Source organism: Dunckerocampus dactyliophorus, chromosome 16 (genome assembly GCF_027744805.1).
Source record: "Dunckerocampus dactyliophorus isolate RoL2022-P2 chromosome 16, RoL_Ddac_1.1, whole genome shotgun sequence".
In the NCBI taxonomy this organism is placed as follows: domain Eukaryota; kingdom Metazoa; phylum Chordata; class Actinopteri; order Syngnathiformes; family Syngnathidae; genus Dunckerocampus; species Dunckerocampus dactyliophorus.
In genome coordinates this window covers 9,038,750-9,064,219 of record NC_072834.1, presented here as the reverse complement: position 1 = coordinate 9,064,219, position 25,470 = coordinate 9,038,750, and the positions used below count along the sequence as shown (strand labels likewise).

Sequence of the window (25,470 nt, the reverse complement as noted above, 5' to 3'; positions counted from 1 at the left end):
CTAAGACTTTTCATAGTCAAATCTGATTCATTCGATTTTAGCCATAGTTGACTGACGGTCTAACTATATTTTACTTTCTTTCTTGGGGTCATCTTTAACCTTTTGAAAATACTTCCACACTTTGGATGATTTTTTTTAGTACCCATTATGAGCAAATAAGTCAGTCAATGCTGAAGGTCGTCCTAGCGCTCACCTCAACCTTTGGATTGTGCAACTGCAGCGGGTAATTTTATGAACGCCTGGTATAGGTCTTCTGTATAAAGTTAAACACGCAAGTCATTTTCAATTCTTTAGCCAGACAATAGGCTGATTTTGTATCAAAATAGGCTACTATGTATAACAAAAAACACACATTCTTTGTAAAAATGTATGCTCAGCAGCCGCTGCGGGCACCCCCCATGTACTCAGAATGGTACAATCTTGATCAAATGACATTTTCATATGATTCAACTGCGAGGCTGATAGCTGAATCGAACTCCGCCTAACTGAATCGTCGACTATTCTAACACACTTCTATATGCCACTTTTTAATAAATTGGTCCATGGGGCAGTTATGAATGAGCCCAATGAACTCTGCCTAGCAACAAGTGGTTGCAACAACTTATGATGTGACTAGGAAAAAGAATCCCGCAGCAATTACGTGCTATAATGTTTCATTTGAACAGAAAAATGAATATGTATTATATAAATGTACATTGTAATGTTGATAGTGCTGTTTTATTTATTTTTTATATATTTTCTTTTACTAATTTGTGTGTTTATGGTCTTAATTGAACCATTCATAAGGGTTCATTGGCCTATCGGGCTGTTATGATTGAGCCCTAGTGAACTCTACCTGGCAACAAGTGTGACATGGCCAGGAAAAATACAAATCTTAGCACCTTATGTGTCTGTTATCATTTTATTCAAATTCTGTTTTATAATGACCTACCAATGATTTTTAGAGAAATGATCATTCCTCATTTAAATAATTGTAGTTTTGCTAAGTGAATGGTGCATTACCAATATATACATATATTTTGTTAAATAAATAGGTAAAATACTGTAAATATTAAACAAAAACCATCACTGTTGCATGCTGACATCCAAACATGCACGCGCATGGCATGGACGCGAATGCAACGTGACACACACACACACACACACACACACACACAAGGACGAGCTCCCATCCCGAGTTCTCATCCCCAGCTACTTGGTACGCGCACGCGGGCACGTGGTGGATAAGGCACGTGCACGCGCGCCGAGGCGAACAGCGTCACATCCACATCAGATAGAGACGGGGAAGAAGAAGAAGAGGACCGGGACATACAATGGAGACTAATGCGTGATCTTTATTATTGACCAATGAGCAGCGTGCACAAAAATAACACATAAATGAAACTAATCACTCCACTTGAAAAAAAAGACGGGGGCGCTGCAGCACACTGACGAGCACGAGTGACATCTCCTGCTGGGATGAAACTAAACGGATGACACATCACACACAGCTGGAATGTTTCATTGTGACTCATTTGGGGAAAAAGACACAAATAACGATAATAATGCCATCACGTGGTGTACGGGAAGCAGGGAGGGAGGCTGGATGAAAATGTCCTCTCATTTGTAGTTTAACTTGGCTACAAAAATTATAGGCTGGCTGGTAGGTAGGTTGGTTGGTTGGTTGGTCGACGAGCCAGTTTTTTTTTTTTTTTTTTTTTACCCCCCCTCTCTCCCCTCCCTCCCTTGCAGATGCACACAGCTCGGCGCGCTCAGTGTGGAGTGGCGCGGCTGGCTGCAGCGGCACATTTGCTCCATCCCTTCGTTCACCTTATTTCCACGCCGAATATCTACACAAATATATTTCTAATTTCCACGACGCAAGGAGGAGGATTTTAATTGTGCCTGTGAGAGAGAGAGCAGAAGGAGGGTATCGGCTCGTCACGTCAGTGCAAGCTGGTGAGCATACACACTCTTTTCTATCTGTGCATCCTCCTGTTTGAATGTTATGTGGAAGGGTGTGTGTCTCTTATATTTAACCAATAGATTACAGCAGCGGAAGTTAAATCGTGCTGCAATGGGCGGTATTGCCCTTCGGAGGAGAGCAGGGCATGCTTGTAACAGCATCTTTGCATATGCGAAGAAGCGCATTTTGCCATAGTTTGGAGTGCGTTTTTTTAATGATTTATTTTGTGTGAGTTGAGAGAGAGAGAGAGACGCGGGAGAGTAAGGGGAAGAGAGAGAGCTGCGCATACATACAGTATCCTCTCCAGCAGCCTCCAGCTAGAATTCGTCAGATCTGAGATCACACAGGATTTACTTTTTTTTGCATCATTTCTTTTTAGCACATAGAAGTTGGAAGTGTTGGTGATACAGCACTAGAAGGCATCCATCGAGTCCATCTGCTGTAAGTGTCTTATTTAGTCCAGATTTTTGGGGGATGCAAGAGAGTGTGGTGATGAGTTTCGTGGAAGGCGATATTCTCATTTTTGCGAGTAGAATTGATTTCAAGCGTGCTCATCAGTTGCATTATTGGATGGATGGATGCATGGATGGATGAATGGGTGAAAGAGCTCAAATTCAGCACCACAGACAGCGCTCCGAACAGCGCGCAGTCGCTTCGTTACGCACGAACTGGATCACCATGCACGGAGCAGCCTTGCAGTGATGCCAGTTGCATGCTAAATCTCAACCCAACCATAGCACCCATAGACTGTAGATACGTGTCGTGTTATAATGATAACAGTGCGGTACACCATGGCTGTCATTTTGTGTGTGTGTGTGCGTGTGTGTGTGCAAGTTAGAAAGTGCAGGATTTTGACATTTATATAATCTGCATCAGCCTGCAAATCCCTGTCAATCAAATGATGTATTCATTTAAAAAAATATGTATATTGTTTGATTTTTTGGCTATATATCTAAATATACATACAATATATACACAATATATGCACCTATTAGCTCCTCTGGCTGACATGCATGGCCACTAAATGTTGTTTTTGCATGCATGCATCATCATGCTCAACATCCCAGCTTAATGACTGAGGAGGAAGCAAATGCTCTTATTTTATTTAGAGAGGAGAGAAGGAGGCGGTGGGGGTTGATATTGCGGTGCGGCATCTTCACATTGCAGAAGAGCGACAGAGGCACTGCACAGGTGCTATGTAGCGTGCATTTTCAATGACATTCATTGTAATGTATGATGTCGCCTTAATCAAACAAAGACAGCATCAGCTCTATGCTTTATGTCAAGGGTGGGGAGCCTTTTTCTTAGCTAAAAAGGAGATATAAATGAGCATTTGTGGCTTTATAACAATTCTACTCCCTGCAGGGCCAGCTTAACTGCTCACACGGGCCGTATACGGCCCATGTGCCGCATGCTTCCCACTCTTGCTTTGTGTGAGCAAATGCTAATGATGCCTTACCTCTTCTATCCAGCAGTGAAAGGTCCTCATATTCAACAATGTGTGGACGGGGCACCGTGGCCTCACTGTGCCTGTGGGCTTGCTTGCTGGTGGCCAGCAGCGTCCTGAGTGCGAAAAGGTAAACAACAATCAATCTCTATCTATCAATACATGCATGAACTCTTGTATTGATTTGCTGCATGTATGAAACACGACAAATTCTGCACCCAAAATGCTTTTTGGTGCTCTCATTTTACTGTCAAGCAGGTGTTCTATTTTTTATGGGTTAGAAACACTCCCCTGGAGCGCATCCGCCGTGGTTGTAAAAGTGGGGCATTCCCACAAGACACCTCCATGCTTATTATATGCAAAGAGAGAGAGATAATGAGATAAAAGCGATAAGGAGCCAAAATAGCCACAATCCATGTCAGAATGGTTGCACATAAGTGGCCAGTCTCTAATTATATGAGATAGTGTCACATTACATCGCTGACCTGGGCTGGATAGATAGTGTGTAGTTGCATAAAAAATAACCAAAACACACATTCTTGCGAGGTTATATTATAATCTATATAACTTCCATATTGATGTGGATCAATTATTCACCAATAACGGCAAAATTATGATTAGCCAGGTGGTTCAACAAGCAGGGACCGGCAGTGATATGAATTGTTTCTAAGCAGGTAATAATAATGTTATAAAGACTTTGTTAATCATTAGTATATAAATTACATGCTACTTGTACATGTTGGCTCACTATTAGGCATTTTAAAATACTCAGTTGTTATCATTTTTTCTTATAGCAACTTGTGTTTTTTATGACGCATGAATAACCTAAGTAGTAATCAGTTTGTAAACCTAACATAAGAGTTTTTTGTTGAGACGCTCCAGATCTACAACAATGGCGAGCTAACTAGTAATTATGCCAAAAAATGGTGCATTTGCATGATAATTTGCACTAGTGATGCATTCACTTGCAAGCCCAATTTTCATCTTTTTACCACTCGAACATAAAGGCGCCAAAGGACACTCAATGGAAAGTCATTATGAACCAAATCCATTTAATCCGATCTGCTTTTTTGCGTCTCACTGAAGACAAGTCCTTATTCTATAATTCTAATAATCGAGATGAGGTAGCGTGATGTGCAGTGGCGTGGAGAAAAGGGGGGTGAAGCAAGAGAGACATCAGTGTGAGCCGCACTGTTGCTGTCTAGATGACCTGTAGATGGGGATGGTGCACAATGTTTTATGGGGAAGTGGGCCCCCCTGGCTGATAAACATGTAAAGTCTTCCCAAAAGCATCTGACAGCATTTTCCCTCTGCTGTTTTCATTGATTGATTGATTGATTTCCATCACATGCAACATTAAACCCTTTAAGACTGACTCTGACATGCAATCTGAATGATCAGATTGTAAAACATGTCAAATTTGCATGTGCTAGTGGGATGGCAGCATGCACTTGTCCAGATCTAGAAGTCAAAGAGTCATTTAAGGAAGGCAATGTGATACGTTCTCTAATTAATGACTGTTATAATCCAAAAGGGCAACATTTCTCCTTGTGATTGTTACACTTAATGAGGCAAGGAGCCATTGCCACTTTCTATGCTTTAGATTTACCCCAAACCAATCAGCAATTACTAGAAATGTATGCTGCAGACAACCACAATGTATCCCAACGGGCATACTACAATTGTTTGACACTGTACAGTAATCTCTTGTTTATCATGGTTAATTGGTTCGTGAATTTAGGATTCCCTAAAGGAATATAGTTAGATCTTAGAAAACCTTCTAAATACGTTACACCCTTGTAGTCACCTTTACACTCTGTTGCTATAAATGTGCTCCCTAGGGGAGCTGAGAGGCAGGCGGACAGGAAGTGATGCTGGGGATTCAGAGCTGAGTTTTAGCTTGGTGTGGGTTACTGCAGCAACAGTACCCTCTGCTTTTATTACAGATTTCTATTAGAGATTATTCTACCTGTTGTGAGATAATTCAAACCTGCAATAAAAGCCCGACCAAGCCTGATCAAGTTTGGCGTTGGTGTGCCAGTTACATGACTGTAACATGCCACCTGGTGCCTGGTGTGGAATACTACATCTCATTCACAGCATCTTTGAATGCGTCTTCTGAATGCCTTATAATTGGTATTTTAGTTTATTTAGCCATTTTTAAGCTTGAAAATGCTTCATTAAGACAAATAAATGAGTAAAATTTGCTTCAACATGCATATATTTTGACTAATAGTTGGCCGTATTCAACCACAAAACAACATGATATTTTTGTTGTTGTTTGTTTTTATCGTGATAAGGTGAAAACTGAACCGTAAAGTGGCGAAGGACAACTGTATTATTATCTCACTGTCCACTGACAAAACTATGTTCTGTATGTCATTATCAGGAGCACCAAAAACTGTTTGTCTTTATAACACACCACAATTAGCCAGCTTTAGCACCAGATATACAAATCTATGCTTTGACAGCCATTTTGTATGTGTAATGTCTTAAAATGCTTCAACTGACTTGGAGGTGTACATGTAAATATGACTTCCTAATGCCCATACAGTAAGTCAAGTACGTCCCTCTCTGCTTGTAAAACAGAATATGCCTTTATTGTCAGTCGTCTGCTTAACATATGCTCATTGCTTATTGATCAAGGTGACTGTAAATGTGTTTAATAAATCAAATTAGTAAGTATGCGTGTTAAAGGTGGGATCTGACTTGCAACGGAGATACTCATTATGGGATGGAACGATGTGAGGGTTCATCAATAAACCGTGATACAACTTCAGAGGGTTATCAAATCGTTTCAAGTTAATCGTCATGTTTTCCTTGTTGCTTACCATTAAACTGTGATTAGCACCTAGCGTGTTACGGTACTGCAACGAAGTATGGCAAAAGGCGGCGGTATCTTTGGGTTATTGTGATAACCGTGAAAAATCATTACATGAACTGTTCATACTGTTGCATGCTCTCGTTGTTATAAACATTATTAGAACAAAAACATTTCAGTGGTTGTTTAGATATGTAACATTTATACAGGGAATCTAAATATGTTGAAAAGTCAAGATCGGCCCAATGTGAAGTCAAAATATAACACGAAAAAAGAGAAATGATGTTGGGCCCACAATGACATCTCAATGACAATTACAAATACACAGTATCTGAACCACATACAAATAAACTACTTTGTTCCGCACACACGAAAAAATCAGAAGGACGACTAAAAACCCATTTTGATTCCCGAATACGATCAAAGAGTAATTTTAATGATTCAGTAAATCAAACAATAAATGCCGGCCTTTTCTTGATCTTTTTCCGTGTTGCTTTTCCGTATAAACAGGTGGATCGACCCAGCAATTTTCCGCTGTCAGCGCCGTAAAAGGAAGGACCCGGTGTGTGTAAGGCTATGTCGTGACAGGGGTATTAAAATTCACACTCAACACTCTTTTCTCCTGCCCCGTTGTGTTGAAAACAATTGTCGCTGTCCGACAAGTATTTTATACACCACACCAGACGCTGACATCATCACGTCAGGTTGCCGTGTGCACAGTTGCAACAATGTTGCGCCAATGGTTCGGTTTAAAAGACAAGAGCAGGAAAAATGCAGAATCATTTTGCAGGATGTCTGCGTAAAAGAAGGGTAATGTCTAAATAAAAATAGGAAAGCGAACCCCCAGTAGACGCATTCAGGCTGTCGGTGTTATGGGAGCATGCTGGCATCATTTCTGGAATATTAAATGAGAGCAAAGGGTTGAGATGTATTATAGCCTCACCTAATTTAGGAGCTTCTATAATCTCACATTGAACTGGATATCAAAAGTGATCATCATTTCCTGTTTTCTTTCTGGAAGCGTGATTACAAAATCCGGGGAATTGGTGGCTGCCGAGCTGTGCTTTAACCCTTTTATACAAATCCATGTGTGACAGAAATGCAGCATCTGTATTTAGAAAGCAAAATGTCCTGCAGCTCGCACTCAATCTGCCTCAATCCCTCAGCTCTGACGTTGAGCCATGTCTCGCGTCTCTCCTTTTCTGTCTCCTGCTCCAGCATCCTAACCTTTTTCTGACCCTCTCAGGCTCTCCTTCTTGCCTAATCTCCATCACTTTCCCCTTCCTCTTTATATACACTCAACAAAAATCTAAACGCGACATATTTGTTTTTGCTCCCATCTTTCATCAACTCAAAGATCTAAAACTTTCTCTATGTACACAAAAGGTCTATTTTCTCAAATACTGTTCATAAGTTTGTTCAAATCTGTGTTAGTGAGCACTCTTTTGCTGAGGTCATCCATCCACCTCACAGCTGCGGCATATGAAGATGCGGATTAGATAGCATGATTATTGCACAGGTGTGCCTTAGGCTGTCTGCAATAAAAGGTCACACCGAATTATGCAGTTTTATCACACAGCACAATGCTACAGATGTCGCAAGTGTTGAGGGAGCGTGCAATAGGTATGCTGACTACAGGAATTTACACTTTCAGAGCTGTCGCTCGTGAATTGAATGTTCATTTCTCTACCATAAGCCGTCTCCAAAGAGGATTTGGCAGTGCATGCAATCGAATTCACAACCGCACAGCACGGGTAACCACACCAGGCCAGGACCTCCGCATCCAGCATCTTCACCTCCAAGATTGTCTCAGGCCAGCCACCCAAGCAGCTGCTGCAACAATCTGCTGCACCATCATCACCTGCACGGTCGTCGTCTTCATTCGGATCTCGACCTGACTACAGTTCGTTTCTGTAACTGACTTGAGTGGTCACATCCTCAAAAATTGATGGCGTCTAGCACTTTGGAGAGGTGTTCTCTTCACGGATGAATCCCACTTTTAACTGTAAAGGGAAGCTGGCAGACAGCGCGTATGGCGTCATATGCGTGAGCGGTTTGCTGATGTCAGCATCGTGGATAGAGTAGCCCGTGGTGGCGGTGGGGTTATCGTATGGACAGGCATATGCTATGGACAATGAACACAGGCGTGGTTTATTGACTGAATGCACAGAGATACCCTGACGAGATCTTGAGACCCACTGTTATGCCATTCATCTACGACCATCACCTCATGTTGCAGCATGATAATGCACGGCCCCATGTTGCAAGTATCTGTACACAATTCCTGGACGCCTAAACACATCCCAGTTCTGGCAGGGCCAACATACTCACCGGACATGTTGAGCAAACACTGAGCATGTTTGGGATGCTCTGGATCGGAGCGTACGGCATCGTGTTCCAGTTCCTGCCAATATCCAGCAATGTCGCACAGCCATGGAAGAGGAGTGGACCAACATTCCACAGACCACAACAACAACCTCATCCACTCTATGGGAAGAAGAAGTGTGGCACAGCGTGATGCAAATAGTGGTCACACCAGATAATGACTCGTTTTCTGACACCCCCGAAACCTCTCTCCCTACACAATACAGTAAAACTGCACATTTTGGAGAGGCCTTTTATTGTGGCCCACCTAAGGCACACCGGTGCAATAATCATACTGTCTAATCGGCATATTTATATGCCACACCTGTGAAGTGAACGGATTATCTCAGCAAAGGAGAAGTGTTCACTAAGAACGATTTAGACAGATTTGTGAGGAACATTTCAGAGAAATAGGCCTTTTGCGGAAATAGAAAGTTTTAGTTTAGAAATTTTTACAGCTTTGAATTCAGCTCATGAAAGATGGAAGCAAATGCATTTTTTAATTTTTGTTGAGTCCATGTATATATATATATATATATATATATATATATATATATATATATTTTTATCTCATCTAAAGATTTTCTCCCATGTTCCTTCACATGCTATTCTCCCGCCCACACCCCACACCCCTTCTGTTGCGGCCGATATCTCGGTGACCTCTTCTTCTCCTTGGAGCTGTTGGGTGAGAAGAGCTTGTTTCCAAACAATCGCTGTTTATTTAGCAGGAAGCAAGAATTGCCATTGGCACTAAAAAAAAAGAAAAAAAAAGAAGGAGCGGATGATTGCTTGAGTGCGCTGCGAGAGATGTTCTCTTGGTTATCAGCACACGACCACACGGATGAACGTGTGCACAGTACAGTGAGTACTGATTCAGGTATATACGCAAATATATTCCTGTTGCTTCACATGCTGATTATGGACCGTCTTAAATATTTATACACACTTGACAACGGCGAGCGTTATTTGGGAACGGCTCGAAGCATTTTGTTTCATGTTCAAGCCCTGCACATATTCAGCAGGGCCTGAGTAGCCCGCGAAACACGATTAAGGTATTAATAATGGATTGCGATTTCTCCATTCTCTTAGATTGTGCCTACGTGTGCATGCGCTGTGCATTTTCTGTTATACACTACCACTTGTGAAAGTGGCTTTAATGCGTACAAACATGTCTCTATTATAGCATACGAGGATGATATTGAATATATGAGGAGATATTTTCCTTTGGAGTACAATAGAACCTGCAAAGGTCCGTGAAGCTATTCAACTTGATATTTCTTTTATCATTACATCAGAATTTAGGGACATAATGGTAATTACAGATCAGGAAGGCCCTCATCCAGGACTTTAATATGAGGTACTACGGATGATGGGGTTTTTTGAACATTGATTTTAAACCTTATTTGTGAACTTTGACATGAGGTGCCACATCCCTGAAGGTTATGATCAAAACTTAATCCGCTGAGCGACTTTTACGATATACGACACGTTGACAAAATCATTACATTTTGATATTTTTAGAATGATGTGGTGTGCTAACCTTTGCTAGTTGTTGTCCTTGACTTTTTTTTTAACAAAAAAATATGTTTTTTTGGTTATTTCATCATCACATGAGAGCGTAGTCACACACACAAAACAAATCTGCAATGCTGAAAAAAGACTGTCCTTTTTTTGCTTGCGCTTTGGAAAGACAGCAAACAAACAATTCGAACAATAGCTTTTTGTGCTGGGTGGAGGTAATTTGATTATTAACAGACAAGTTGCACTTTTGAACACTGTGACTCACCATCTATTGTGTACTTCTTGATCACAACTGCCTCTCCAACTCCTGACATGCTCCTCATTTTGGATGCATGAGTCATATTCTGAGCCTTTTTTCCTACCGTTCTTTTGGCAATTTTTCGCCGACCGCTGTTTCGCGTTGTGTGGCCGTGATTTCAGATGCTCTTCTTCCCTTTGGCAGCTCTGGGCAGAACGGCATGACAGAGGGAGAAACAGATAACACTACAGTGTTCACCAAGATCTTAGACAGCCTTCTGGACGGCTATGACAACCGCCTCAGGCCGGGACTAGGAGGTCAGTAACACATACTGTATAGCATGCCATGTTGCACAATGTCCATTATGGAAATCTTTAAGGTACCAGTGCTAGATGTGGGTGGGCTTGGTTCAGTTTCATGTATTTCCATGCACTTGTAATAAAAAAATGTATGTGAAAAAATCTTGGTTACAGTTACGAGGTGTGATAAAAGTAGTAAGCAGAAAACACATAAATAAAACACAAGCTCTATAGCACTAAATAGTATAATCCTTGCATTGCATCATATTGTATCACATTATGTCAAATGCATATACATCCTTACTGGAGTGAAACGTTTCGTATCGTATCATATTACATCATAATTTTAATGAATTACATCACATCATACTGTATCGTACCGTATTGTAACTGAAGTAAATTGTATCGTGTCAGATCGCATTTGGAGTGACTCTTATCACATTGCTTTGCAACTGTATTGCTTTGTAACTGGAGTGAATCGTATCGTTCCGTATCACATCGTACCATATTGTAATTTGAGTATACATAGCATATTATATCACTTAGTACTTTCAGTGATTGGTATCGTGTCATAACGCACCATAATTAGAGTGAATTATATTGTATATTTACATATTGTATATGATCATATTGCAGCATTATTAGTGTGATTTGTATCTTATGTTTTGGAATTGAATTGAATTGAATTGCATGAATTGAATTGCACCATAAATGATAATATTACATCCTAATTGGAGTGAATCATATTTTTCCGTATTGTATCACAATCTAGAGGATGAAATCGAATCATAACTGGAGTGAATCTTACAGTATTGTAGCTCATAGTAATTTGAGTGACTCATATCACACTACATTGAATTGTAATTGGAGGGAATCGTACTGGATCACATCATTATTGGAGTGAATCCTGTTGCATCGTAACTGGTGGCATATCGCATTGTAATTGGAGTGAATCCTATCGTACCATATTGCATTATAATTGGAGTGAATTGTATCGCATTGTAATTGGGGTGGATCGTTTCGTATCATATCATATCGTAATTGGATCTAATCATATTGTAATTGATGTGAATTGTATAATATATACAATTGTGTCTTGGTTAGCATCATTAATCCGTTCCTGGAGGTCCGACTCAAACCAAAACAGACACTAACAAAAGCAAATTTTCCCATAGAAAATAATGTAAATCCAATCGTATCGTACTATGTCGTATTGTAACTGGGGTGACTCGTATCGTACCATATTCTATTGTAACTGGGCTGAACCGTATCGTACCATATCGTATTGTAACTGGGGTGACTCGTATCGTACCATATCGTATTGTAACTGGGGTGAATCGCATCGCACCTTATAGTATTGTAACTGGGGTGAATCGTATCGTACCACATCCTATTGTAACTGGGGTGAACCGTATCGTACCACATCGTATTGTAACTGGGGTGAATCGTATCGTACCATATCGTATTGTAAGTGGGGTGAATCGCATCGCACCATATCGTATTGTAACCAGAGTGACTTGCATCATACCATATTGTATTATAACTGGGGTGAACCGTATCGTACCATAACATATTTTAACCGGGGTGACTTGCACCATACCATATCGTATTGTAACTGGGGAGAATCGTATCGTACCATATCGTATTGTAACTGGGGCGAACCGTATTGTACCATATCGTATTGTAACTGGGGTGAATCGTATCGTACCATAACGTATTGTAACTGGGGTGAATCGCATCGCACCTTATCGTATTGTAACTGGGGTGAATCGTATCGTACCACATCATATTGTAACTGGGGTGAACCGTATCGTACCACATCGTATTGTAACTGGGGTGAATCGTATCGTACCATATCGTATTGTAACTGGGGCGAACCGTATCGTACCATATCGTATTGTAACTGGGGTGAATCGTATCGTACCATATCGTATTGTAACTCGGGTGAATCGCATTGCACCATATCGTATTGTAACTGGGGTGAATCGTATCGTACCACATCCTATTGTAACTGGGGTGAACCGTATCGTACCACATCGTATTGTAACTGGGGTGAATCGTATCGTACCATATCGTATTGTAACTGGGGTGAACCGTATCGTACCATATCGTATTGTAACTGGGATGAACCGTATCGTACCATATCGTTTCGTAACTGGGGTGAACCGTATCGTACCATATCGTATTGTAACTGGGGTGAACCGTATCGTACCATATCGTATTGTAACTGGGATGAACCGTATCGTACCATATCGTATTGTAACTGGGGTGAACCGTATCGTACCATATCGTATTGTAACTGGGATGAACCGTATCGTACCATATCGTAATGTAACTGGGGTACCAATTATCTTATTGTAACTGCAGGGAATGATATCACGATCGTATCTTACCATATGATATTGTATTTGGAGTGACTCGTATTGTATCATATCGTATTGTAACTGGGGTGAATCGCATCGCACCATATCGTATTGTAACTGGGGTGAATCGTATCGTACCACATCGTATTGTAACTGGGGTGAACCGTATCGTACCATATCGTAATGTAACTGGGGTGAACCGTATTGTACCATATCGTAATGTAACTGGGGTGAACCGTATCGTACCATATCGTAATGTAACTGGGGGAACCAATTATCTTATTGTAACTGCAGGGAATGATATCACGATCGTATCTTACCATATGATATTGTATTTGGAGTGACTCGTATTGTATCATATCGTATTGTAACTGGGGTGAATCGCATCGCACCATATCCTATTGTAACTGGGGTTAACCGTATCGTACCATATCGTATTGTAACTGGGGTGAACCGTATCGTACCATATCGTTTTGTAACTGGGGTGAACCGTATCGTACCATATCGTATTGTAACTGGGGTGAACCGTATCGTACCATATCGCAATGTAACTGGAGTGAACCGCATCGTACAATATCGTAATGTAACTGGGGTGAACCGTATCGTACCATATCGTATTGTAACTGGGGGAACCAATTATCTTATTGTAACTGCAGGGAATGATATCACGATCGTATCTTACCATATTACATTGTATTTGGAGTGACTCGTATTGTACCATATCGTATTGTTATGTGACTTGCATAATAACACCATATCGTATTGAAACTGGGGTGTATCGTATGATACTGTATTGTATCACCTTGGAACTTTTGGACTGAACCTTATTACATTGTGAGCAGCTTTATCATAAATGCATCATCAGGAGTGTATGGAGAACATATCGTATGGGCCTCAGTGAATGAGATGCACATCCCTACAATCTATTATCTGACTCCTGTTGTTGACGAGAGAAACAAAATGGTCGGGATGTAATGGATAGCATGAGAACCAGATAAAAAAAGAAAAAAAATTAAAGAGAAAGGAGGGAACTATAACGTGAGAAGTGTTGCGTGAAGGACACAGAGGTGTGTGTTGGTGCGATACCGCAGGCGTTGAAATAAAAGCCAAATAACAGAGGAGGAGAAATGATGGGTATGGAGTTCATACTGCCCATCAATGTTATGCGAGCAGAGTGGCTTATTTGTGCAAATTTATGAGGAGATTGAACTGTCCCAGTAATGGAGCTGACACTGACGCCAATACTCGCACAAGTGCTTATTGACATCCAAAATGGGCCTTTTTTATGGTGATGTTTTTGTGCAATGTGATGTGTTGAATTGAATGGAACAGGGGGTTTATCCAGGTGGTCTTGCATTAACAGGTAGTCCGGGTAGGAGGGGTGGGCTAATGAATGCCACTGATAGGCACTCACTCTGGCAATTTCCTGCTTCAACAGAGCGTGTAACTGAAGTCAAGACTGACATTTTCGTGACTAGTATTGGGCCAGTTTCGGACCATGACATGGTAAGACTCTCTCTTTTCGCCTGCGTAAATGTCACCAGTTTTCCCCCCGCCCACTTCATCCACATCCTCTTCCTCAGCATGTGTGGACATGACAGCGGACTCCGAGCGATAAGATATGTCTTCATGCTCATGATTTAGTCGTCTAACTCGTGATGTATTCATAAAACTGTCTCGTGTGTTGTGTATCTGCTAGCCTACAGTTACTAATGCTGCCCGGCATAAATGCCGCCACCATCCACCGTAATGCATGTGCATGATGATCCATTGCCCACCCTGACTTAACCACAAAATGTTCTATTTTCTTAGCTTCTAGAGGAAAACTCAGTGTTTCTAAACAACCCTGTTGTATTCCCCGTTACTCAAAACTGTGAAGCTCAGTTCAGCAAGGAGAATGTAGCTGGGTTTTGTACAAAAACTACACAAGTCCAACTGTAAAACTCCACAAACATGGCGACTGCGTGTGGTGGAAAGACTGTATTTTGTCTTAATTTGAAAACGGTAGAATCAAAAGTGAATTCATAATATTTCTATGAAATAAATTTACACCAAACGACACGCTTTCAAAAATATCCCAAACTATGTCTGTTTGTGTTGTGTTGTTTGTGTTGTTTATGTTATATAATATTTCACTGTTGTTTTTTTTTCTTTTGTTTTGTTACAAAATTCTACTAAATTCACGTCAGAGCTGTTTTGTTGCAAAGAAGCAGAACATTTCCAGTAAATCTCCAAACTACTCCTATATAAACCTTAGCTAAGAAATGTGGAAACATATTAATTACATTTAATATTGAATGAATTACACAGATTTTTGCCATAAAAAAGTATTTACAATTCAAGTCTATTAGGAAAATTTTGGAGATGTGATAGATTTTTTTTCTTATTAAAACAAAAACAGGAAGCTTTGTTTGTATATGTTTTATAATATTTCACTGTTGGGTTTTTTTTGTTAGTTTTGTTTTGTTTTGTTTTGTTACAAAATTCTACTAAATTCATTTGAGAATTGTTTTGTTACAGGGTGGCAGCACTTGGGCAGCAGCCTGAGCAGGGAAGTCCAGACTTCCCTCTCTCTGGCTACTTTGTTCAGCTCCTCCCGGCAGATCCCGAGGCCTTCCCAGGCCAATTGAGAGACATCGTCTCTCCAACATCTTATAGATAATATTACGAAAATGTTTTTTTTTTAAAAGCAGGCTATGTACAGTCGAGGTTATATAATATATAATACTGATTACGCTAACTGTACTGATTTTCATACAAAATTCACAGATGTTTGAAGTATGAAGTTTAGCTGAAAAAGTTGGGAAACATATGACTTGTATATTATTTTTAATACTAATCAAAACTGATGGGACTGATTTTCGTGCTGCTAAATTCTTGTCAGCGATGTTTTGTTGCATGGTAGCCGAACCTTTCCATTAAAGTTCCTAAATATTCCCATATGAAGTTTAGCTGAGAAATTTGGAAATATATCAAGTATACGTAATATTTTACCAATTAAACAGAATTTTGCAAAAATAAAAAGAAAAAAGATTTACATTTCCAGAACGTTTACCTGAGAAATTATAATGTCTTCATAGATCATATTTAAAAAAAAGGAAAGAGAACCGGTTGGCCACGTACAGCGGGGGTTCAATGTGCTGCGATAAGTCTTGAGCAGGTTTTAAATCACATTATTCTAAGTTCAGTATAAATGAAGGCACATGAGAGCAAATGGTAATCAAAGGCAAAAAATTCATAATCTGAATATTTTTCATTTTGCTGACAACCAATTAGCCTCATGCAGATGCGTCTCTTCCACTTCTCTGCTCGGCGCATGTAAAAGAGTGTGTACGCTCTTTGACGTCATCTTTGTTAATTGCCGTGGCTGACTTGAAGGCCACATTTTTGCTGAGGGGAACATTTGAGGAGCATTTCCTCCCATTTTCCTCCTCTATTACCTTGAATCTTGTCTCAACTCATAGTAATTATCTCACTGAGGCTGAGTGGATAGAGGATGTTTGGGAGAGGGAAAAAAAAAAAGAAAAAAACAGACTGTGCTGTAATTTTAACAGGCTCACTTTACTCTGCTGGGCAGTTATGTGGAACCATTAAAATCTGCTCTCAGCTCCAGTCATTAGCTGGCTTCAAAATCAAATATCCGCCTGATTTTGAGTCCGCCGCTTCCTTTTCGTGTCATTTTGCATTTGCTGAGAAAATGAGCTCATGATCATATTTTCACCTAACAATGTACCCAATGAGCAGAAGTTAATTTGTGATACATTGCACTCAACGGGACAGGGACAGGACACATCATAGTTATTAAGGAAAAAGGACGTACTTAAGTTACGTAGTCAAAGTAACAAAGCATACGATGCAGAGAATCATGCACCTCTATGTGCTAACATGAAGAGACAGCTACCAGCAGGGAAAAGTAGGCCGAGGCTGCCGTATGAAAGTCAAAGTGACACGGACAAGAGCTTGTCAAAGACGTGAAGAAAATACAGTAGAGAAGAAACAAGGTGGGTGTCAAACACTATGTCTGAACTCTGTGACCCTTTGTCCCCATTGTAGGAGTACACCATTGACGTGTTCTTCAGACAGAGCTGGAAGGACGAGAGGTTAAAGTTCAAGGGTCCCATGGCCGTGCTGCGTCTCAATAATCTGATGGCGAGCAAGATCTGGACGCCGGATACATTCTTCCATAACGGCAAAAAGTCAGTTGCCCACAATATGACCATGCCTAACAAACTACTGAGGATTACAGAGGAAGGCACGCTGCTCTACACCATGAGGTATGTCGACACGCTGTATTTGTGTGTGTTTCATTAACTGGTAAATACTGTGGATGAAGGACACAAACGTGCATTTGTTGGGGGCAGTTTTCCCATGTGAATGAATGGACATAGCGCAAGGTATGTTTTCAATGGTGTTGTAGTTTGGATAGTTTGGATTTTTTAACATGAAGTTGTATGACATCCCCATCAGGCAGTGTAGTCCATTAACAAAGACTTATTCCCCCACTTGGTCTCCTAAATCCAGTTCTGGTTGGATTTAGAACGTTCTTCATCACCGAAAACCGACCAGAACTGGACCTGGGAGACCAAGTGGGGGGTAAGTCGCGACACTGCTGATGGGGATGTCATACAACTTCATGTCAAAAAATCCAAACTATCCCTTTTAAATAAGCCTTGCTTCTTCTGGCTTTTTTACCGACATGTTAAATTGTGCATGTATAATGTGTTGTACTTATTATTATAAAGCAATGTGCACAGATGAATATGGTAAATACTGTATGCAGTAATAATACAGTAATCCCTCGTTTATCTTTCGGACTCCAGACCTGACCGCACTAACTGAATTAAGTAGGATTCCTTTTTTTTATATATATAGTTTTTTAGTAGTTAGAGGACAGAAAACTTGTTTACGACCTTGTAAATATGGTTTTAAACATTATTAGAACCCTCCATAAAAAATTTGAATTATGATTGATCACATTCTGTCCATAGTTAATTCCTGATTATCTGCGATTAATTGTGATTAATATTAATCACAACACCCGATATATTTATATTTGCTAATTTAGCCATTTTAGCACAGCCCTAGTGAGGACAGGCAGTATAGATAATGGATGGATGAAAAGCCATTTTTAAGCTTGAAAATACTTAATTAAAGCAGAAAAAATGTCAAATTTGCTTGTGTGCATATTTCATGAGAGGCTGTATTCAACCACGAAACAGCATGATTTATTAATTAATATATTTTTGATAAACTGTGATAGGGTGAAGCTGCAAAATTTGAACCGCGAAGTGACGAGACGACTGTTTATGTGAAAAAACACAAACAACAAATACATACATAAGGAAAAAAGATGTGTTTTAGCGAATTAGTAAATGTAAATGTTTATATGTAAATGTATGACGCATCATAATTCAACTACCGTTATTTGTAACTGTGGCGATAGTTCAAACAGTAAATGTCAGGAGTTGATGAAACCGGCCAAGCTTACATAGCTACGCTAAGCAAGGATTGTAAGACATTTATTTCGCATGTTCACTGGGGGAGGGGGAGCCCGTGTGGCTGTCACAGATGAGCGAGATGAGTGGACGGATGGAAGATTAGTGTGCCACGGGTGGCCTGACATGCTGTTTTTCAACAAGCTGTCAGAAAATAAAGGCCCGCAGATCCGGCAAACCTTTCTGTGCTTCCGAGCAGGAAGAGGATGCAGTTTGACAGCGTTAAGCCGCGATCGACTGGAAACTCCATATGTTCCTGTTTGCACACACGGTTCCTTTTCAGTAATGTTGTTGTTTTTTTAATCATATCCTCATGTCTTGTGTGATGGCTTTAGGCTGACTGTGAGAGCAGAATGTCCCATGCACCTTGAAGACTTCCCCATGGATGCTCATGCCTGCCCACTCAAGTTTGGCAGCTGTAAGTGCTCTCTGGGGGCGTCCACATATGCACAAGCCTGGTCTTTGGACAATTTAGTAGCATTTTGTACAAACTTGGATCATAAAATTAGTAGATATTCAACATATTTCGGTATAATGAAGATTTCCTTTTCATAAAAAATAACACATTTCTGCAAAACTACAAATAAAGATGCATAAGGAAGTTATGTTTTTTTGTCACGCTTGGCAATTCTACTATACTCAGCATTGTGGCCATGACATTTTGTAAAGGGATATTTCACAGGCCAAAAAAGATCCCATTATATCTTGGTGGGCCTCCAGATTAAGGTGCGGACACAGCACTAATGATGTTGTGATATATACAACCATTGCTTTCAACACACGAGGGTGGAGGAAGTGATTTTGGGTGCTAAACCTCACACTCCTGTCCTGGCATTGCGAAATACCCTTACTCAAAGTGGTTGTGCCACTTCTGTTCTGAATCTGACACGACCTCTGAAGTCTGAAAACTGCCTGGTTGACTTTGTCCCTCCATTCCGTGTCTGCTCTGTTTACACAGAAATGTGACAGAAGAAAAAGATGGGACATTCCTGACTATAATAGGCAGTGTGAAAGGAGTCATAAGCTGCTTGCACGCACAGATCCTGCAAAATTGTCCAATTAGAACTGTTACAGAAGAGGCCTTTAACCATCTGTGCCTTTTAAACAAAACCCATTGAAGATAGGCAACACTATCCCACCCCTGTTACTACCTCCAAAGTTGGGAAACTTGTGGGCTGAATCCCCAGTTCCGTATTGGTGTTGTTCACATAGAACAGCAACCCGGGAAAAAGAAATGTGAAAGGAGCTTACGTCTTCTTTCACACATAGTCCGCATTCCGGACTACCCTTATACACAGGCAGAGGTCGGAAAATTGCCTGATGGACTTGGCTGTTTACGCAGAACAATGACACAGGAAGAATTCGGCTGTTACAGGCAGTCCGAAAGGAGCTGTATATGGAGAACTGATTAACCCCTTAGAATACCATGACCTGAAAGGACTGGGACTCTACACAGACGTCCGCTGGGATAGGCTCTAGCCGGTGACCACAGAAGAGAAAATGGATAGACGGCTGAACTGTCATGAGATGATGTCACCCACACTCTCACACTTCATCCAACTGGAAGCATGACGGATAAGGGACGACAACATGGTAACAGATGTTCTCCCAGAGGAACTGTCCGCTAAGGCCCCCCGCGGCCTACTTCGACCCTGCCAGGCCACACGAGTCCCTGCCAGACCCTGGCAGGCAAGCAACGAGTGGACCTTTGTTTATCCAAGGCAGCGTGCTTTGAAAAATGTCCAGATCGCCACACCAGCTCCTCACTGCTGACAGCTATATAGGCCGTACACCTTGCATCACACTGGAAGACGGCAAGAATGCAAGAGCTAGATGATGGAGCTATGAGACACGAATGGCCAATGAGAGCAAAGTGAAGCAATACTGGTGTTGCCATTTGTCAGACAGCTGCACAGCACGAGCCAGAGGACCCGTCCTCGACCGACACTCGTGCACCTCACTCACCTCCTCTCTTCTTTAAATTGAATCCACTACCTAAATATTTCAGTGTTTAGCTCTCTGCCTTTTGCTGCAGTCTGCAGCGGAGAGCCATCCTTTCCTCAGCAGTGGTCGAGCCACAATGCAGTCTTGACAGGTTGGCTGGCCGCAGGCGAGAAAACACTGACTTGGCTTTTTTAAGGTCATGTCGTCCTGTTGGGATGGTGTGTGTTTGCGTTCCTTATAAAATTGGAAGATGACATGATGTGACACCGCATCACATAATAAAATTAGACCAGTTTGGAGAGGCACATGACTCTAATACAAAGCTATTCAAATCCAATTCTTCTGGGGATATTTTCAGAGAGCTACGGACCGGATGGTGCAGACTTCTGGTTTCCCACTATAATTCTTATTTATTTATGTATAATGTAGCTTAAAAATGTTACATCACCAAATAGCTAACACGTCTTAAAGTCATAACCTACAGACCTACTACTAAAATGTTAGTCGCTCCTGCCTTTTGACTGGTTTGAAGTCATTCATGGGCCACATTTGGCTGAATAGTCCTACTCTAAACAGGCCCAATACACATTACAGACAAACTATGTTCTTTCACCCCTTCTTAGATGCTTACACTCGAGCAGAGGTGGTGTACGTATGGACCAGAGGGGCTGCCCAGTCTGTGGTGGTGGCAGATGATGGTTCAAGGTTAAACCAGTATGATCTGATGGGGCAAAGCGTGGATTCGGGTGTGGTGCAGTCCAGCACAGGTAAGCTCTGCTCCACGTTTTCTTTTGTCAGTGCTTAACCAGTTGCAATTTTCAACTACTGATTTTAGTTATTTTTCAAGCAAGTCATTTTGAGTATCTATGTCAATATGCGTGAAGTAGCAAGCATGATACTGTATGTGTACTAGGGGTGCTTCGATCGATCGGGCACCGATCAGTATCAGCGGATTTTCGTGAAAATCACAAGATCGGCACGTGCCGATACTTGCTTTTCAACGCCGAACACAAAATCCGATCACCTGTGCCTATCACTATTACAGTCCGCAGCGCTCCTTTCGTGCAGTGTAGTGTCTTGACCTAAGTAACATCTTTGGCAGTGTTGTCCCCCCATTTTCCCCTCCCACAAAACAATAACAAATAACATCTGCCGTGTGGAACTTAACTGCTAACACATACCATGGAAACTATCTTGCGGTGGTAGCAAGTTAAAAAAGCTTCAATACAGCATCTGAAGAACAAACAATTGACAGAGTATGGTGAGTTTTGGAGGCTCACGGTGCGATCGTCATTCCAATAGCAGCTAACGTAGCCACGTGGCTAACACTCGCGCATCTGTGTGTGACAGTCAGAAGGCTAAGCTAATAACCCGAAAAATAATTGAATTCATCAGACGAGATGACAAGCCTTTTGTCAGCAGTGGAAGACATCGACTTCACCGAGTGGGTCCCATGAAAAAAATGTTCAAGATTGCCTCAAGGACCAATTGCAATTTTCACCAGATTTTCTATTTTTAGTTCAACGCATTATTTATTTGCACTAGAACCGTGTATATTTGAAGCACTCCTTTTGCTTCCAGTTTTCAACCAATGCTGTATGACTGCACAGGTACGTTCTCAAGTCCTTTCCTGACATTGTCACGTACGTTCTACAGGAGAGTATGTGGTGATGACCACTCACTTCCACCTGAAGAGAAAAATCGGCTACTTTGTGATCCAGACGTATCTGCCCTGCATCATGACAGTCATCCTCTCCCAGGTGTCTTTCTGGCTCAACAGAGAGTCCGTCCCTGCCAGGACTGTCTTTGGTGAGTGGTCTTCATTCGGCATTGGACCAAACACGACAAGGTCTTTACAAGGTGTGGTGTCTCTTCTAGTTGCCGAGCAACTCATGTCTATCAATATTCCTCATCTTACTCTCGGCACTGAGGCTAATACGCATATTCTCGGCATATTTCACATGTCCTCGAACCATTCCTTCAAGCATACGACATCTTTAAAAGAAGAACTCGGCTTATCTTTGAACCGCATATTAAATAAGATATGATAATTGCATTCTATTCTATTTGACTCTATTCTGCGGCAATGAAAGGCTTTAATCAGTCAGCACTGCAGTGAAATTTCATGCAAAAAATCTCAGCGTGGATTGGGATGTTTAAGCTTTAAATTGTGTGTATGTGTCTGTCACACTGGGGTCTTACATAACATAACAGTGGCCAAAAGAGAAGCTCTTGCTTGCTAGTCTGCAGCATGCTCTGTGGCACAGCAGCAGGCGGAATGTCCTTGAGTTACCTCGCACAACATTCCTTCTCATCCTCTCCTTTTTCCTCTCTCTCACGGATGTCAGTGTTTCCCTTGGCCCACTTTAACTTAAAACAGGCAGCAGCTTTTTTAGCTATTTTGCAACTTCCAAGCTGTTGTTTTTTCCTGTGCTAGTGAATCCGCCTGTGTTTATGTGTGACAGCTAAGCTACCTGTCGTAACGTGTTGACATCGATGGCTTAGATTAGCGTATTCTTATTTATCACTGTGCCCATTACGGCTGGATTTTTTAAAACGTGGTTCCCACTTATGATGTTTTTCCTTCCAGTTTGGCCCAGTTTGGATCTTCCATTCTGCTAATTATTTATGATAACCACCACCTTGCAAAATATAGCTAACCAGTCGGACTCAAAGTAAGCCACAAATTCAAAACCTATGTCTTGCACAAGTGGGGGTGTGTGTGTGTGTGTGTGTGTGTCTGTGTGTAGTTAAAACAATGTGATCATTCCTCCTGCCAGTTAGTCATGATAACCACCACCTTGCTTAATAAAATTGACCAGAACGACTAGGGGTATCACGATACACTCAGCTCCCGACACGAGACGATGCACAATTTAGAACTCGACAAACAGACTTTTTTATTTAACTGATTCACAAAACAATGGAGGTGCATTTTGAAATGTTTTATGAGTTTGAATGCATGACATAAGCTTGATGCTCTTAACTGGCGAACTTCTTTCCACAAATTGAAACAATAACTAAAAATTATGAAAGTTAAAATAATGACGGCACTTGTAGCTGCTACTAATAATCATTTATGCTGACGAGAAGTTATGAAAAGATACAGGTAAAATAGATTGCAAATTGCAGTAGATTAGCTTTATGTTTGTGCTCAAAGAACTACAGTTCCCATGACGCTTAGAGTGAAGTAGTGAATTAGTGACATTTACAGAAGTCATATGCAGGGCTCTTGTTTTGATCTGACAAATCCTAAGTAACTTTGACTAAATGTAGAATGACTACAGTTTCTGCTTGGACATTAACACCACGGCAGCTGTTGAACTGGAAAAATCAGCGACACGTCGCGAGCGAGTGACACTGTGAACATTGAGGTAGGTTGGATTGCAAGGTTTATAGTGTGCGTAAAACACTTACTGTGCAGTTCCAATCCTCACTCACACACGGCCACTTCCATTTTATGTATATTATCATTCACTGTAGCGATGCCATAGTTTACAGTCTGATAAACTTCTGGCTGACCGGTTCCTGTGAGACAGCTTTTCTCAAAACTAGAAATATCGTCACGTTTTAATCTCGCGAGATCCCGTGACACCCCTGAGAACAACAAAAGATAAGCCAACTCTAGATGGAAATTCAAAGCCCATGACCCAATTGGTCAAAAAACGAGCGCCGAACCTAGACCTGTGTGGTTGCATCAATGTGATCGTTCTTTCAGCCATGTATTAAAAATAGTATTTACCTTCCATATTAAAACTTACTAGAGCAACTCAATAATATGAGTCACAAATTCAAAGCCCCAAAACCCTTGTGTGTGGTATAATCAATCCGATCATTCCTCCCACCAGTTATTGATAACTGCCACTATGCATGATACTGAACATCTAACCAGACCAACTCCAAATAATCAAGACATTTCGAATCTGCTTGTGTTTATGTGTGGCAGCTAAGCTACCTGTCGTCCGTGGTGACAAGGATGACCCAGATTGGATTTTAAACATCCAAAGTATCTAGGTCGTGTGTTTGTTCCGCATGCATGCAATCATTGCTGGTTTTTGCATTGTAAAACAGCAAGCGGGAATGCAGCATATGGACACAGCATGCACACACACACACACACACACATATACACACACACACATTCAATCCAGCACACGAGGTAGGTCATTCCAGCAATTAATATGCGTCTTCTGAGATGAAGGAATAATGAGCGTGTTGCTCAAAGAAGTTACAACGTCAATGCACACGTAAATGAATCATTAAGAATGGTGTTATGAGATTTATTTAGTTTTATGATCTATTGTCCTCTTGTCTGCTGTTATTCAAATGAAATTGCGCACACTGAGATGCCCGAAGCACTAAGCTACCTTGTTACCAGCAAGGTCTTACGTAACTTATTTTATTCATGCAAAGTGTTCAGAAAGTTGAGTTGTTCAATATTAAATGCAAGCTTAATCCTCACAGGTATCGGTCAGTCTAATGAACTGGCCAATGCATTGTCCATCCCAGTTCTAAAAGTCGTCAGTCTAATAAACAGCATGATTCAAAAACCAACCACTTAAGCTAATAAGGAGCACTATCTTGTTTTATTTTTCCCCTGCATTCCATTTGCAGAGGTGAACGCATGAATATTCTGCTATGTAGTTGTGTCAAATGGTGGGTATTGGTCAGTCAAAAAAAAACAGTCAGTGCATTTTGATTAACATATTGCATTGATTAATTGTTTTTGGTATTATTTAAAAGCAAAAAAAAGAGACTGTCTTCCTGATTTTTTTTCATAATTTTTTTACTTAATACTTTTTTTTTGGTGAAATTGGTATCAATCAGTCTAATAAACCAGCCAATACAGCATCAATCAAACACCAACCACTCAAGCTAATAAGGAGTGCTGTCCTGTTGTATTTTTCATTCCCATGAATGCCATTTACACGGAATACTCAGCATAAACCGTCAATAGAAAATGTCATGCAGCATGCACAATGAATAGGATATATATATTTATGTATGATTTGTAAATGAAACCCCGACCACAC

General features: G+C 40.9%; 1 protein-coding gene across 6 annotated transcripts in view; it reads left to right on the top strand.

Moving 5' to 3' along the window:
* The first annotated feature begins 1,738 nt into the window (after window positions 1–1,738).
* gabra1 (gamma-aminobutyric acid type A receptor subunit alpha1) overlaps window positions 1,739–25,470 on the top strand; it is a 43,401-nt gene continuing 19,669 nt past the window's right edge. Inside the window, exons 1-9 of one of the 6 annotated variants that reach the window (XM_054754665.1) lie at window positions 1,739–1,938; window positions 2,325–2,386; window positions 3,421–3,522; window positions 10,541–10,653; window positions 14,437–14,504; window positions 17,052–17,272; window positions 18,829–18,911; window positions 21,061–21,204; window positions 22,094–22,246. In XM_054754665.1, coding sequence (XP_054610640.1) covers window positions 3,443–3,522; window positions 10,541–10,653; window positions 14,437–14,504; window positions 17,052–17,272; window positions 18,829–18,911; window positions 21,061–21,204; window positions 22,094–22,246 — 862 coding nt within the window. In that variant the 5' untranslated portion in view covers window positions 1,739–1,938; window positions 2,325–2,386; window positions 3,421–3,442. Of the gene's footprint in view, window positions 1,939–2,004; window positions 2,387–3,417; window positions 3,523–10,540; window positions 10,654–14,436; window positions 14,505–17,051; window positions 17,273–18,828; window positions 18,912–21,060; window positions 21,205–22,093; window positions 22,247–25,470 lie in introns of those variants that run through there. The other 5 variants (XM_054754664.1, XM_054754667.1, XM_054754661.1 and 2 more) reach the window with 5 other exon arrangements.